At 43.0% G+C, this 15276-nt stretch overlaps 1 protein-coding gene across 5 annotated transcripts in view; it reads right to left on the reverse strand.

Annotated features, from left to right (window-relative positions):
• The window catches only part of MARK3 (microtubule affinity regulating kinase 3), a 96519-nt gene that overhangs the window by 30634 nt on the left and 50609 nt on the right, over nt 1-15276 (reverse strand). For all 5 annotated transcript variants that reach the window (XM_018570514.1, XM_018570512.1, XM_018570513.1 and 2 more), the window contains exons 4-8: nt 13958-14006; nt 10432-10497; nt 6780-6850; nt 5569-5625; nt 4003-4239 (exon numbers count right to left, since the gene is read on the reverse strand). In XM_018570514.1, the coding sequence (XP_018426016.1) occupies nt 4003-4239; nt 5569-5625; nt 6780-6850; nt 10432-10497; nt 13958-14006 (480 nt within the window). The remainder of the gene's footprint in view (nt 1-4002; nt 4240-5568; nt 5626-6779; nt 6851-10431; nt 10498-13957; nt 14007-15276) is intronic.

Consider the following 15276-nt stretch of genomic DNA (forward strand, 5'->3'; position numbering starts at 1 on the left):
ATGCGTTGCATGCATGCACTATTTTTTGCAATTTCACCAGAATGCAGGGTATTGCTGTACCACAGGTTCTAGTGTGGGCGATCACACTGCAGGCGGGAGGAGTGTCTGGGGTGACAATGACACGAACGGCACCACCACGCCCCAGAACGCGGGAGGCTTAGTTTATGCGATCCAGTGCGTTCCGTGCAGTTTGACTGGAGTGTACCATTAATCTCCTTGACTCCATATTTTTGGACCCTATTTAAGCGAATTATGTCACTCACACCTGGATACTAAAAGCACATTCTGAAGCTACCATATAGTGACGGTTATACAAACCTTGGGAAAAGAGTTTCAAACAAGTCACTTTTATTCTGTAGGGGCAACACAGCCTGACTGATGCAACACAACCATATTGACATACAGAATCCAGTGAACATTTAGTAGGTCAAATAACCTTTTTGTACTGGATAGATATTTACTTGTAGGAAATTAAAATACTAACAAATCACAATGCTTTGCCATCACTGGGTGTGGTATGTCTAGAACCTACTGGGGTATTATATAAAAGGAGCACTTCCAAAATCACATTTAAAAAGGAACTTTGCGTAAGAGGCTGCAATTGACCTATTTCTGTAAATGCCAGTGGCATGGCTGGTCTACTTCTCTAATAGTTTTAATAGCATAAGCCAATAACCTAGAACAACTACACCAGAAGCTCTGATTTCACTCCGACGTCACTTGCCGAATATGCAAGTTGTCAGTCATTGACTTAAAGTACTCACATTGCATACAGCCAGGAAACATGGATTTTCAAAGGTAGGTCAGTAAAGACCACCCACAGAGTTCTATGTTAACTGCAGCTCTTGATTTGCGTCAGTTTCTTTTTAAAGGGGCTATCACGAAAAACAGACATTGATCACCATACACCTGACCCAGGGCACCGACTCATTGATTTAGCCTGGATTCACACCTTGGCGTAGCATAGGCACGTTTTTTAGCACGTTTTTCCATTCAGCGAAACACGCGTTTCACTGGCGGTATGATTTTTTTCCCCTTTATTTTCTCTAACTTTCAGAACTTCCCGCCGGTTCCGCTCCCTTCCAAGCGACGCGGCCCCTTGCAAGAGACGGAACCCAGAAGTCGGCAGCCGCTAAAGGACAAAGCGCGGAATGCGGACAAGGTAAGTGCTACGCTGTATTCCCGTGTGTGGCTCGGGGTTACCGCTTTGTTTACCCAGAGCCACAATTGGGAATATGAATGGAAACTCGCAGAAAAACGCCCCAAAGAAGCTCCTGTACTTGTTTGGGCGTAGGGCGTTTTTCAGCGCGCTTCCACGGTCTGAAATACGCCCAGGTGGGAACCATGCCCATAGGGAAGTATGGCATTTCACTGTTTGATCGTTTTACAGCTCGTCGATCAGCGCTGTAAAACGCCCAGGTGTGAACCTGGCCTTACATCTGCTAGACCAGCTATGACAACAGCCACTTGAGGGCTTGAAAGTTCAGCTGGGAGCGGACATCTGCACAGACCTTATTCATACCCTTTATTTAAAGGGTAAAGTCACGTTCCATTTTCCCCTTTGTCCTGAAAACAGTACATATCAAGTTTCTGCAGTCACTCCTGATATGTTTAATCCCTGAGACCCATCACCATTCTTGTTGCCAGTCCACAAATCGCACCTGGTTTATACTTGTATTGATAGTACTAAATAAATTCCTTTATTGAATTAATATTTTACTCCTTTAAATGCAGACCAAGCGGTCAAGCTAAAGTGACAGTGACAGGGGGCTGCACAAACTATACCACACTGGCGGTTAGCCTCTACTTATATTGTTTAACCCCTTAGTGACCGAGACCTTTTTTTCTTTTACCCATTATATAATCCACATTTTAGGCCTGCAAATTACTTCAACCACCCAAACATTATATATGTTCTGAAAGCCAAGACCCTGTAAAATAAAATGTTGCCAGTTTAAAATGTTTATGTTGCAGGATATTAGCGCAACGTATTATCAAACCCAAAAATGTAGGGGAAAATGCCCTTTAGTGCCCCAAAACACAATACCCATTTTTTAAAATAAACTATAAAAGATGAGGTTACAACGAGTAAATAGATGCTCAGGTAAAAAATTGTGTGCGTCCTTGAAACTGCGACAAAATTCAGTAGCCCCAAAAGACCATAGATGATGCTTTAAAAGCCTCCACAGGTCATCAGTTTACCGGCCCGGAGAAGCGATCTTTTGTAACCCTATTGTAAAGCCAACTGTCGGCTTTACAAGTTTAAACAGAGTCCCAGCAGAGAGTTTGTTTAAGAGGGCCCGGGTGCCAGTGACGCACTATGGACGTCACTGGCCACTAAGGGGTTAAACCTTTTTCCTACAGAAAAAAAAAAAAACGTTGCTATACCAGCGAAAAATAGTAGGCTTTAATCTGTGTGATGCTTATTTTAGGTCCATCTAAAATGTATTAGTCCAACTAAGGCTAACCATTTCTTATGATTGCCCCCATCATAAGACGTGAAAAAAATAGATCTACTAAGCTAGGTAACAAATAAGACTTGGAAGCTGCGCAGCTTCTCAGCATGTTTTGTTAAATCAATTGTACTGGGAAATGCCATTCCAAAGAACATAAGATCTGATGTCTACCACTGACATTTGTATTACGACATTAGGGTGCACTATGTACTTGAATGCAATTGTGGCTCCTCTGTAAAAATGCTGCACGGGCTTTACAGCCTCCTTTTTAAAACAGGACTAAGATGATTATACCCGTCTTCTAAGACTGCATGAATGAATGACATTACCACCTTGTAGGCAACATGCATTGAATGATGCAACAAAGTTAATTACATTGGTATAGATCAATTTGAAGCTCACTCCCTCAGATGGAGAACCCAAGTAACTAGCACACTCAAAACGCCAACAGGTCTGTTCTCTTTTGTACTGCAAACTAATAGAAACAGTTTAGAGATGACTGAGTGTGGGCTGAAAGTGAAAGTCATCACTTATTACTAGGGATGCACCGATACTAGTATCGGTGCCGATACCAAGTATTTGGGTGAGTAGTCGCCCAAATGCTCCGATACCTAGAACAAGTACTTTCTGTATCAGGAAGCCGGGCAGCGCATCATTACACGCTGCCCGGTTTCCTGATTGGCCAGGAAACGACTCCATGCTCTCTCGTCACTTGTGATTAAGAGAGCATGGAGCCAACTTCCCGGCCAATCAGGAAGCTGGGTAGCGTGCAATGAAGCGCTGCCCGGCTTCCCGATTGGTCACGAAGCTAGCAAATTCGGCAGCCGGGCGCCGTGTAATGATGCTGCGCCCGGCATTCCGATTGGCTGGGAAGCCGGCGTCATGCTCCCTCGTCATCTCATGAATCATAATATTAAGAAAGTGACCTTAAAGCGTTAGTTTGTATTGCTTTAGAAAAAATGTGACCTGTCCCTTTAAGAAAAAGTATCGTTAATTAGTATCTGCGAGTACTTGATCAAAAGTATCGGTACTCGGTCTTAAAAAAAGTGGTATCGGTGCATCCCAACTTATTACCTACTGCCCATTATGTCACTACTGTGTCCCTGCAGAGCTGTAGTAACGTAGTGGCCATGAACCTAACCATAGCATACAGCAGGGGAAACCGGCATCCTACCCATTGAAGTGAGCTGGATGCTGAAGGATCTTTGGCTGGTGTAGCTCAACAACGGATTACAGATCGAAGTTAACTCCTGCCGGACTGCAAAGTATGAGAACTCTCTTTATCTGTCAATCAAGCCGCTTCAAAGTGCATCACTGTTGCCTTCCCGAGCTGGTTACTAAGTTTAGTGCCCACCAGGGACACTGCAAGTATCTAATGGACATCCTCCAACACTGCAAAAAATTATAAGTTTACCTGCTTCTCTTTCTTGGAGAGATTCCCAGTGAGAAGAACATAAGCATATAAGAAGCCACATTAATGTGAATAGTTCTAGAAGAATGTCATCAATATAAATTATCAAATCCAAAGCAGGCCAACTAAACACACCTTTAAATTTTGTCCATCAAAGGGTAAAGATCCGCTGACCAGAGTGTAAAGAATAACTCCTAAGCTCCAGACGTCCACCTCAGGCCCGTCGTACTTCTTCCCCTGGAAGAGCTCTGGAGCTGCATAAGGTGGGCTCCCGCAAAAAGTGTCCAGTTTGTTGCCAACAGTAAACTCGTTACTAAACCCAAAGTCCGCTATTTTAATGTTCATATCTGCATCCAGTAAGAGGTTTTCTGCCTGCAATATGAAGAAAATGGTCATCGTACAGAGGCAAGCTTGACATTCACACAAGCAAATTAATTATTATTTAATGTTTATTGAGCTCAAACAGTTGCGCGGGAATATAGAGGTATACGAATAAAAAACAACAGTAACAATATGCATTTGGAATCATCCTTATAAACCTATGCAACCTAAAAAAGTGTCTCAAGTCCTTGTTACAGGCATGTGTTATGTGACCTGATACAAAGAGGTGGACACTAGATGTAGTAGTTATGACATTTTGGCCAGAGTAGGTTAGTCTGAGCTTAGGGTGAAAGTTACAACATGGGTCACATAATTTAAGGAATTTGAGGGAACAGTTTCTCTTTACATACATAACCAACTAATGATTTCTACTATGCTACAGCAGGAGAAGTTGTTTCATTCATTTAATGGCTTTTACTTCACGGACCACAGTGTGTTTCTTCTATGAGGCTTGTCTCCTAGCTTAGAGATTGGGGTAGACAAGCCCCTAGGAAGCCATTGGGGTGGTACTCTGCAAGCATAGCCGGGAGACTTTCGGCACAAGATGTCAAATAACCAAAGCCAGGCCCGTTGAAACTCAGCTCCTGGCTTATCTGACAAATCAGCACCTACTGCAGCCTCTCACCTTGTGAAATGTCACAAAGTTATGTTACAACATTGCATCACTGGGAGAGAAGTGACAGCGGAAATGCTTCCTCCTGCCTGCAAAATACTGATGGCAGCTCAGCCTAAGCAAAATTAAGGGGTATGCACCAATACCATTTTTTCGGTATCAAATACGAGTAACAATTTTTTTTTTCCCGTACTAGCCGATACAGAATACCGATACCAGAAGGCGTATAATGACTTTGCCACCTGGCTTCCTCATTAGCCGGGCAGCATGTAAAGACTCGCCACCCGGGTCACCGATAACGAGGGAAGCAGTCTCCATGCTTCGTCACCATTGGCATTCTGGCCAATCAGGAAGCCGGGAGCCGTGTAATGACTCATGCGTGATTGGCCAGCTTCTCGACCAATCAGGAAGCCGGGCAATATCTTTGTCACCAAGTGGCATGGGAGCATAGAGCCGGCTTCCCGGCCACTCAGGAAGCCCAGGCAGCATGTAATGACTCATTGCCCAGCTTCCTGATACCGGAAGCTCAGGTATCAGTACGAGTACTCGGCCAAATACTCAGCATCGGTATATCCCTAAAAATTACTTAAATTAAGTTTTGTTTTTTTAATATTTGGAGAAGAAATCTCCTCTGGCTACAAATATTGACTAAAGAAACAAATAATAAAAGACACAAACATCAATGAAAAGAAGTTTGCTTGACTTACCTTAAGATCCCTATGAACAATGTGTTTTTGATGACAGTACTGCACAGCAGACACAATCTGCAAAGGAGAAAAAAAACAAAAAAGCACGTTGCATTATTATTTTTACAAAAACCAGACACGGACTGCAAAGGGCAATTCCAGACAACTGGAGCCAGGCTATTCCACTGACATTTTACCAGCACTCCCCTGCCACATCAAGCGACAACATTTGGCGTCAACTTTGTCAAGAATTAGCAGGGTAACAGTGTCCCTTCAAGCCCAACCTTGGAATTTATTCCACCTATATAACATTAATGTATTCTCTGGGTCTCTTTTCAATCTATGTAATAGCTGAATGGGTAATTGCTGTTAAACAGACCTGAACTCTGGAAGCTGAGCCCCAAAAGGCAAGCAGGAAGAAACAGACTATTCACCAGTATTGTCAGTGGTCCCTGCAGCTGATGTCTTCCCATTATTGATTTATCATGCATTGTTCTGCACTGTGTTCCTAGGTGGAGGTGTTCACCTTGGTAGAGGCACGGCTTTGCTTCCTCATGTCCCGGTTTCCAAAAAGGAGGAGATCTGTGAGCAGCACAGTAGTGACATAACCAAATCTCATGCCAAAGTGTAATGACGCACTGCCCAACTTCCTGATACAGGAAGTATCGAGCTAGGCATCGGAGCATTTGGGGCGAGTACGAGTAGTCGCCCAAATACTCGGCATCAGCACCGACACTAGTATCGGTACATCCCTACCAAGTGTGTACAAAAAAAAAAGTAACTCTAGAAGAGCTTATGTAAGAGAATATTGCGGCTGCCTGCAATCCTAATGTTTTCATTTTGCTGCATGTGCAGATGCAGGGGAATAACTCACACAAAGCACGCGGTTTGTTAATCATGAACATTGGAGATTAAATATATTAAATTGTGAGTAAGGCGTGCCCCCTTCCAGTTCATAATCTACTGGATTCATAAAAAAAGTTCTGATATTGTAAGGAACATGCTACTAAACAAACCAAAGCATTAAAAAAAAAATAATAATAATGAATGATGCACATTGTAAATGACTCACGGCTGCTATTTAAGGAAATACAATAAAATCACACTGAATGACGGTGCAAGTCTGATACGTTGCCTGCAGACACTCATGTTATTTTTTTTTTTTCTTTGGTTGAGGAGGAAGAAGGGGGGGAATGTATATGCTTTCAATGAGAATTTTCCATATTACCCACCTGCCGGAATTTGGCTCTTGCTTCCTTTTCCTTCATTCTTCCGTGTGCAACCAAATAGTCAAACACTTCCCCTGCAGAGGAAATGAAGAGAAAAGCGAATATGAAACAGAGAAAGAATCTGATCTACTGTATTACTAAACATGAACACAGGCTCCCTTCTCAATGGGACTTAAAGCACCACTCTAGTCAAACCTAGATCTTCATTCAAAGGTTAAACCATGGTCAGGTTTTATTTAGGGCCTGGGCCAAAGGGCTCTTGTGTCAAACGGGTTTTGCGTTCCCATGCAAATCTATGGGGACAAACAAATCAGCTTGAAGCAGGTCAACTGTGCCAGTCAATTAATTCTGAATACACTCAGAAGCTTCTCAAACGGATATCAAATGTATATTTACCAGCTCAAAGCACAACAGCACAGGCCCTTTAGGGTCCATTCACACCATCTGCGTTGACCAATGTTTCCAGCGCAGCACCAACACAACACAAAGCAATTTGCCTCGTCACGGTTGGGCTCAGTTCACACCACCACGTTGCAATGCGATTGCAGGGGTGAGCGCTGAAAAAGTACGGAATGCAGGGGTTTTTTTTTTCACAGCAGCGGGATGCAACACGGGAACAACCGCCTCGCACTTTGGGTGGTCAGCAAGACAGGAAGTAGGCAAAATCTCAATCAGGGCACTTCGGGGCATGTGTGGGAGAGATCATATAATAGACAGAGGAAAAGGACATACACAAAGTAACGGTACTGTTGTATAACTCACAGGAAAGCGTAGATTGCCAAAAAGACTAAACAGGAAAACTGTCACATACCCAAACTGTACTGTCGGGTTTTGTGTAAGAAGCTTTCATTGGAAACAATAAGCCTAGCTGGTCTTAAAAGCTGTGATCACTCGTTTTGAACTACTAAGCCTGTCCTTAGTAAGAACGTTTGAGGTTACGCCTAAAAAGCTCCATTTTCAGAGCATGACCTTCTGCTCTGGCACTTTCCTCTGTAAAATAAACTTCCTCTCCCTGTACTTCGTTAACACCGCTGACCACATTTACAGAGCACCGCTGCCAAAAACACTCACACACTCCTCTTCTGAGCAGACGCATTTACAAGGGAAACACTATTTCACAAGAGCGCAGCAGAGAACAAAAGTCTGCCGTTTAAAGGATCACTTCTTTTCTACTACGGTCTATAAGAGGCTTGGCAAACCCAAGTACTGCCGCTTTAGAAGAACGGCATGCATTGCCAGTTTCTCAACTGATGCGCAAAATAGAAAGCAGCACAGATATTGATACAGTTTTCATGTGCGGTCTTTGATTTTATCTGTACGAAACTCCAGAAATTAAGCCCCACACAACTGGAAATACATACATGGAGGTTTCACCTGCCAAAGGATTCGGATTTCTGTTGAGCCAATCCTCACACAGCACAGGCAGGTTGCTGACCTGACTTTTTTCTTCTGCTTAAAGAACTCTGGGAAAATCAAAAACGTACCCTTGCAGTGGGGCTACCCATGCACTGCAATGGTTAAGTGCTCGTTTTGTCTAGGGGACTCCAATAAGGTTGATATACCTCACCTGATCCACATTAGATGTGAGAACGCCAAGGGACATTCCATAGCCGGAGTGAAGATGGACAGAAGTGAGCACTGACTGCCATGGGACTGAGGATCAGGCGAGTAATACAGATTAATTCCAGCTCCCTAGACCAAAAGAGCACTCTCAAGGGTGTTTATTACCCCAGACTTTAAGGAAGAACTCCAGGCAAAATTTTTATTAAGTTATACCCATCCGATGCTCCGAGCCTGCTTCTTAGACCGGTCTTTCCAGCCTCTCTCCCCCCTCCGCTGCAGCAGTCTAATGTGTCGTAAATGAGGGCGCTGAGGAACTTTCCAATGCTGCAGCATAGGAGGAGAGAGGTTTCAGGTCTCACCGCTTCAGGCGAGTAGAACTTTTTTAGCACCTAGACAAAAACAAGCAGTTAACCCTTGCAGTGTGGAAGTTCCCTATTAGCACACGTGCATGCTGCAGAGCCTAAACTTAGGAACTGGGGCTGTATTTATAGGACATTTTCCTTCCTTTTTGTGGTGTAACAGTGATTTTTGTACAAATAAATACAACCTAACCTTCTAGAGTGGCCATGGCAAAAGGTATATACCAAAAAAAAAAAGGGGGTGCCAACTGTGTAGGAAGCAGGGCTTTGCTTAACCCATCTAAAATACACTAAAACCTTCATGATTAAAGTGCATCTAAACCCCAAAACAAACATTTAAAGTGACCTTAAACCCTCAGATTTTTTTAAACCAATACTGTAATGCGTGCCTTACTGTAATCCATGGTAGTTTCCTTTCTCTTTGCTGCTCTTCCTTTTAAATCCTCATGTCTTCTCATGCTGGGGGAGAACTTCCCTTTGCAGCTGAGTGCCTCTTCCTGTAGTGCTGGCTCAGGTTGCAAGCCTACACACAGACACCGTGTATCCATTTCAGAGACAAGGCAGTCTGCGGCAAAACAGAAGTTCTGCCCAGCCTGAGAAGAGATACGGATTTAAAAAAGGAAGAGCAGCAAAGAGAAGGGAAACAACCATGGATTACCGTAAGGCACAAATTACACTATTGTTTTATGTTACAAAATCTGAGGGTTTAATGTCACTTTAACAGTCCTTAGAGGCAGTGGCGGAATCAGTTTCCTTTTATTCAAGCTTTTTTTTTTAACCAGATAATCCCTACAAATAACACACTTTCTGCCCCCCAAGTGGCTATACTTATGTCTACACTTCCATAGGGGAAGCAATGGTTGTCGCCAAGGTTAAACTTCAAACACGCCTGCCTTTGTTCATGGGGGATGAAACGATTACTAGTTTACAAAAGGAAGATAACATTGTTTCCTGCTTCCAGGCGTGACAAGGAAACTGTCACCAGGGATTTTCTGTACTTGCTGAAAATGTTCTTAGCTAGATAAAAAATAAAGACGACAACCATTGCAACCACCACCTCTAAGGACTGGTAAGCTACAAGCTACAACATATAACACTTTTATTCTCCCTGTGCTTGCATATGTTTCCTCCTGGTACTTGGGTTTCCTCCCACACTCCAAAAACATGCTGGTTAATTGGCTCCTCTCTAAATTGGCCCTGTGTGCATGCGAGATATGGACCTTAGATTGTAAGCTCCTCGAGGGCAGGGACTGAGATGAATGAGCAATATGTAAAGTGCTGCAATAAATTGTCAGACTTATAAATAATAGTAATAATAATTTTGGACTTGAGATTAGTGATCCTTTAGGGCTAGTTCACACCAGATCTGTAGTGCGATGCATTTTGCCGGGATTTTACAGCAATTTTTTAAAGCTTAAAATGGGTTTCAGGTGCAGTCCAGTGCGTTTGCATGTGTTTTTGATGCGCTCCATTTCAATCAGGTGCAGCTAAAATGGGACAAGCAGTATTTTTTCTGACTGCTTCAGAACGGACTGCTCACAGTTCACCAAAAATCCCATTGGAAAGCATTGTGACGCGATTTTAATGCAGCTGCCAAGTGGAACGGACTGCATCACAACTGCATCTGGTGTGAACTTGCCCTTAAAGTGCAATGTCTATCCACCAGAACCCCTTTATCTACAACAAGCTGTCTTCTACAAAAGCCCAAGCACAGCCTGCGTCAATGTACTTACCGCCACTTGCATATTCCATTATCAAGTAGAGTGTTTTTTCAGTTTCAATAACTTCAAATAATTTAACTGCACGGGAGAGAAGAGGGAAATACATGACATGCATTTATTTTTTTTTTACTATTGGTCTGCAAAGTCAGTTCAAATAAACAGAGTGTTGCACAACACCAGATCAAGCGTTTCCAGCTGTTTAGAGGACCAAAACATAGGAAACAAGCAATCTCTTCTCCCAGGTCTCCACGACATTAAAGAATCCAGGCAAAGGGAGGGAGAAAAAAAAAAAAAAAATTGTTTGCCGGCAGCAATACAGAAGACAAAAGCAAAAATCTGCAGCATCCGGGGACTTAACAAAAACGAAGGGAAATTATGAGTAAGGGGTTTTAATTAATCCCCGATGTTTTCAGAATGGGATTTCCAGGAAACACTGTACACAAATAAGGCCATAAACCACGCTCACTACATTAGCATTTAAGAACAAAGGCAGCTGCATATTGAACACATGTAGAGGGGAACTGTCCGGAAACCGAACAAGTAACTTGGTGACTACATATAATAAAAAAAGGCAAAATGTGTAGTAACCCCTGCAGCCAATCCCAAGTCATTGTTCACCGATCTGATCACAAAAACTAAAAGTAAATCTGACCATTTGTTATACACTGCATGCTGCTGTTGCTCACAATTAATGTGTTAAATATTTGTCATCACCCATTTGTTCCTTGTTGCATTGCCGTACTGCTGACCTCCTGTAGTCAGTTGTGGTGGCTACAGAAGGTCCTGTAGACCAGTGGTGGCTGTATGACATTTCTCAGGACAAGTTCCTGATCATGACAACAGCTTACCATGCCCGGGTAATGTGTGAAACAGTTACATGTGCTTGTGCATTGCCACCCATGCTTCTGATAGAGACTACATTTGTAGTCTCTATTTGTATTTGGAAGGGCCTGCATCAAGAAATTCATGGCAAGTCCTGCAGGTAATATTCTTTATAAAAGCTATTGTGAATGAAAAAAAAAAATAGTGTAGGGCAGCGTACGGCCGCATAGTCCCATAGAGAAGGATAGGGGCTGCGTACTTATCACACGCAGCACCTGTCCTTCCCGGGAGCTGCCCGATATGGTCGTGCACACAGCACGGAGCTGTACGTGGTGGATGATTCTCGTGTGATTGAGGCCTTAAGGTGCCCATACACTAATCTTGCGAGGGCCGGGTTTCCGATGACCGCAATGCTGAACGGGCAGTGCGCGCATGTGCACACCGGCCCGTTCGGCATTTGTCTCCCGAGCATCATTCAAACTAGCCGAAAATCGTATGATTTTCGGCAGGTTTTCCAACATGCTCCTTAGACAAAAGACGTGCAACAGTACAGTAGAAACGGTCGCACGCCTTCATTCACACTGCACGATTCTCGTACGATCGTAGGATTTCGTACGAGAATCGTGCAGTGTATGGGCACCTTAAGAGACACCAAGGGTTTTCCATCATAAATTTAGCAAACAAACGAGCCCCCCACTGTGCAAGCAAGGTTACAGTACTTGGGCAAGTCCAGTATTATGGTTAGGCCTGTCCTAAAACTGCCAGCGATGGCTTTGAGTAGTGATTGCTGAACAGATGAAACAAAAGGATTCCTATGGAATAAGCTACACAAGAATTATAAAGCAGCAATCAAAGCATACACAATTATGTGCAACTGGAGCAGCTGAAAATACAGAAAAAACCCATTTCATCCATTTAGTGATCAATTTTCTTGATCGGCTACTAATAATTGCCAGACTAAGAGGTAAAGGAAAATGAGATTCAGAACTTGTGACTTCAACGGAAGCTCCCATTTTCTATTCAGAAATATTCCCATTAAATTTCTAATCACATGCCCATATAACCATCACCATTCAATACACAAAACTTGTTATCAAAATAAGAAGAGAAGCCAAAACAAAGATGGAAAAGACCTTGGATTTCTCAAACATGAGCTCCATTAAGCTCAGACACTCAAAACAAAAAATAGAATCTATATAGAATCAGAAAATCCTTTTATTTGAAAAGAACATTTTCAGTATTTGGTTGTTTTCTAAATTGGAGAATATTGGGGCTTGTTCAGAGATACAGTATATAAAAGAACATTTGTTAAAAACGGTCCAATATGTTCCCTGCAATAGAGTGTTGCCTCCATTATGTATTACCTGATCTTTTCCCCTCGTTGCTGCACACAGAATAAATCTGGCAATACACTTGGCATTTAACAAAAATTTGAGTTCTGACGGACCACCCAGCTCAACAAAAGTTCATATGTATATTTTTTTGAATCATCCTTTGTTGAAGGAGCCGCGGGTCCTGTGGACTGCTGAATGCAACAGCCGGCAAGGAGGATTCCTTCATTTATGCTGTTTAGCATGAATGAGGGAACTGATTAATTCCCCTCGTTCAGCCAGGTTAAACCAGAGAAATATAAAAAGGTGTAAGGCTAGCTTAACCTCTTGCCGTCCGCCCGTAGTAAAAAAACGGACGGACGGCACTGCAGCACCGAGACGGAATAAATGTCAGTTAAAGTACCGCAGCGCTGAATACTGAAAAATGGCCTGGATGGGAAGGGGGTTTAACACCGCGGATGTCAACTGGTTAAACAGTTACACAGGAGACTATAATTAATAGAAGGGGGAAAAAACAAAACCTGGGACAAAGAGAATATAATGTCCATGAAAGGGAGGGGGGGGTAGGTGTTGGGTTGATGCCACGGATGCAGTGATACCGTTTTTTCGGTATTGTGTACAGGTATTTTTATTTTGCTACTTGGCAATTCAGAGTACTAATACTGGTACTTCTGCTACCGTGGAGCCGGGTTCCCGAACATTTAGGAAGCCGGGTGGCGTGTCATTGATTGCCCAGGAAGCCGGCTCCATGCTGTTTGGCCGAGAAGCAGGCTGTTTAGCCAGCTCGATGTTGATTAACCGGAAAACCAGCTTCCCGGCAAATCAGAATTAAGCCGGCTTCCCGGCTAACCAGGAAGCCGGGAGGCTGGTCATTACCCACTGCCCGGCTTCCTTATTGGCCCGGAAGCCGGCTCCATGCGGATCAGCTGGGAAACCAGCTCTCGACTAATAAGCATCGAGCTGGCCAAACAGCACAAAGCAAGCTTCCCGGCCAACCTGGAAGCAAGTCATTACCTGCCACCCGGCTTCCTGAGTGGTCCGTAAGCAGGCTCCATGTTTCCTCAGGACACTACCCTTCAGAGGAAATGTCCCTCTAACCGGAAGTTATAGTTTCAGGGAAGGCATTGGAGCATTTGGGTGATTTAGTATTAGTACCGATACTAGTATCAGCAGAGCTCTAGTTGATACCATACAACAGAAAATAACACATTTTCATTAAGTACTAAAGCAGGCAACTGATCCTCTATTGATTTTAGCTGCCCAGTTACAGGGACAAAAGGTATTTAAAACTGGAATGGCAGCTTGCATCAAAGGATGTACATAGAATCCGGCACAGCTCAGTTCATGTCATGTAGCAACACTGAAGTACACATGCAGAAACTCACCTATATTAGGATGATTTAAAATCTTCATTATTCGTACTTCCCTGAATAGCTGGAAGAAAAAAAAATACATTCAAAAATACAGAATGATTGAATTGAGAAATACACCCGGCATTGCAAAAATATTAGGCGCGTCAGAAATCCCCTGTTTGTCATGAAGTGGAATGAGAGAAAGCAAAAATGTCACTGGCTATTTACCAGCCTGACACACACTGGCCAGATTTGATCACAATTTGTTCACTAGCTTGGAGCGGTGACTACTTTACAATACACACAGGGACCATGGGGACAAAAGTAGCCCCCCTCCAGAAGGAAGGACAGTGTCAGCAGCAATTCAGAGATGATTTGAGGATCTACAGCCGAGTGACACACATATAAGATACATTTATGTCAATATTTAAAAAGGTACCGGAATGTATTTAAGGTTTAACGCCCGAGTTTAGTGTCACTTTAAAAGGCATGGTGTACAATCATATCATGATTCCCTTTTCCTTAAAAACAAAGAAGGGTTTTTATTTTGCTTGCCATGAGTAGAGAGGAGATAGTTAAGGTACTTGAATGTATTTTTAGGTTTAACTCCTGAGTTTTGTCACTTTAAAAAGGGACCCTGTCACCAGACCATTTATTTCAACAACCTTCCTATAAGCTTATCGTTGCATTTACGTCAGACACCTGGCTTATATAACAGGGAAATACAATGAATGAGCGATATTCCAGTAACCCAAAGCAGCCAATTAGATTTCACCATTTATCAGCTCAGAACAATGAAAGATGTGATGACTGCATGTTGTGCTTTGCAGCAATTTGCCTTATAAAATAGGGTTATGTTTTGGGTTTAGTTTCCTTCTACATCAGACGAGAATTCTCATGTCACACAAGCTATAAAATTCCGAGCCGCGCATTCCCTCGCACTGAAAGGAAACAAGTCTTACATGAGAGCAGCATTCTTCTCAGTAATTATAAAAGGACAAATGACATTCACATTGTAAAAGAACTACACAACCGGGCTAAATTGGGCTCTAAATTTAGAACAAAATTATCATCTCCATTAAATGTCAGCCGATTGATACAAGATCTAAATTATAAATGAAATGCCTGGCTTCCCATCCCTCCCAGCAGCCTGAGAGCTAGCACAGCTACAACCTGTGAGAGAGCAGAGGAAGCTGTGTATGGTGACCGGGCCCTACTTCCTGCGACGTGGAAATAAAAGGAAATATGGACACCGTGGAGTTTATCCGTTCAGTTCTCTCCTCTACATTGGTGGTAGAAAGTGGTGCATATAACAATCTCCGTCTTAAACTATCCTGTCCCCAATGGCAACA

The sequence above is a fragment of the Nanorana parkeri genome, unplaced genomic scaffold (assembly GCF_000935625.1).
Source record: "Nanorana parkeri isolate BGI_ZX_2015 unplaced genomic scaffold, ASM93562v1 scaffold1544, whole genome shotgun sequence".
NCBI classification, from domain to species: domain Eukaryota; kingdom Metazoa; phylum Chordata; class Amphibia; order Anura; family Dicroglossidae; genus Nanorana; species Nanorana parkeri.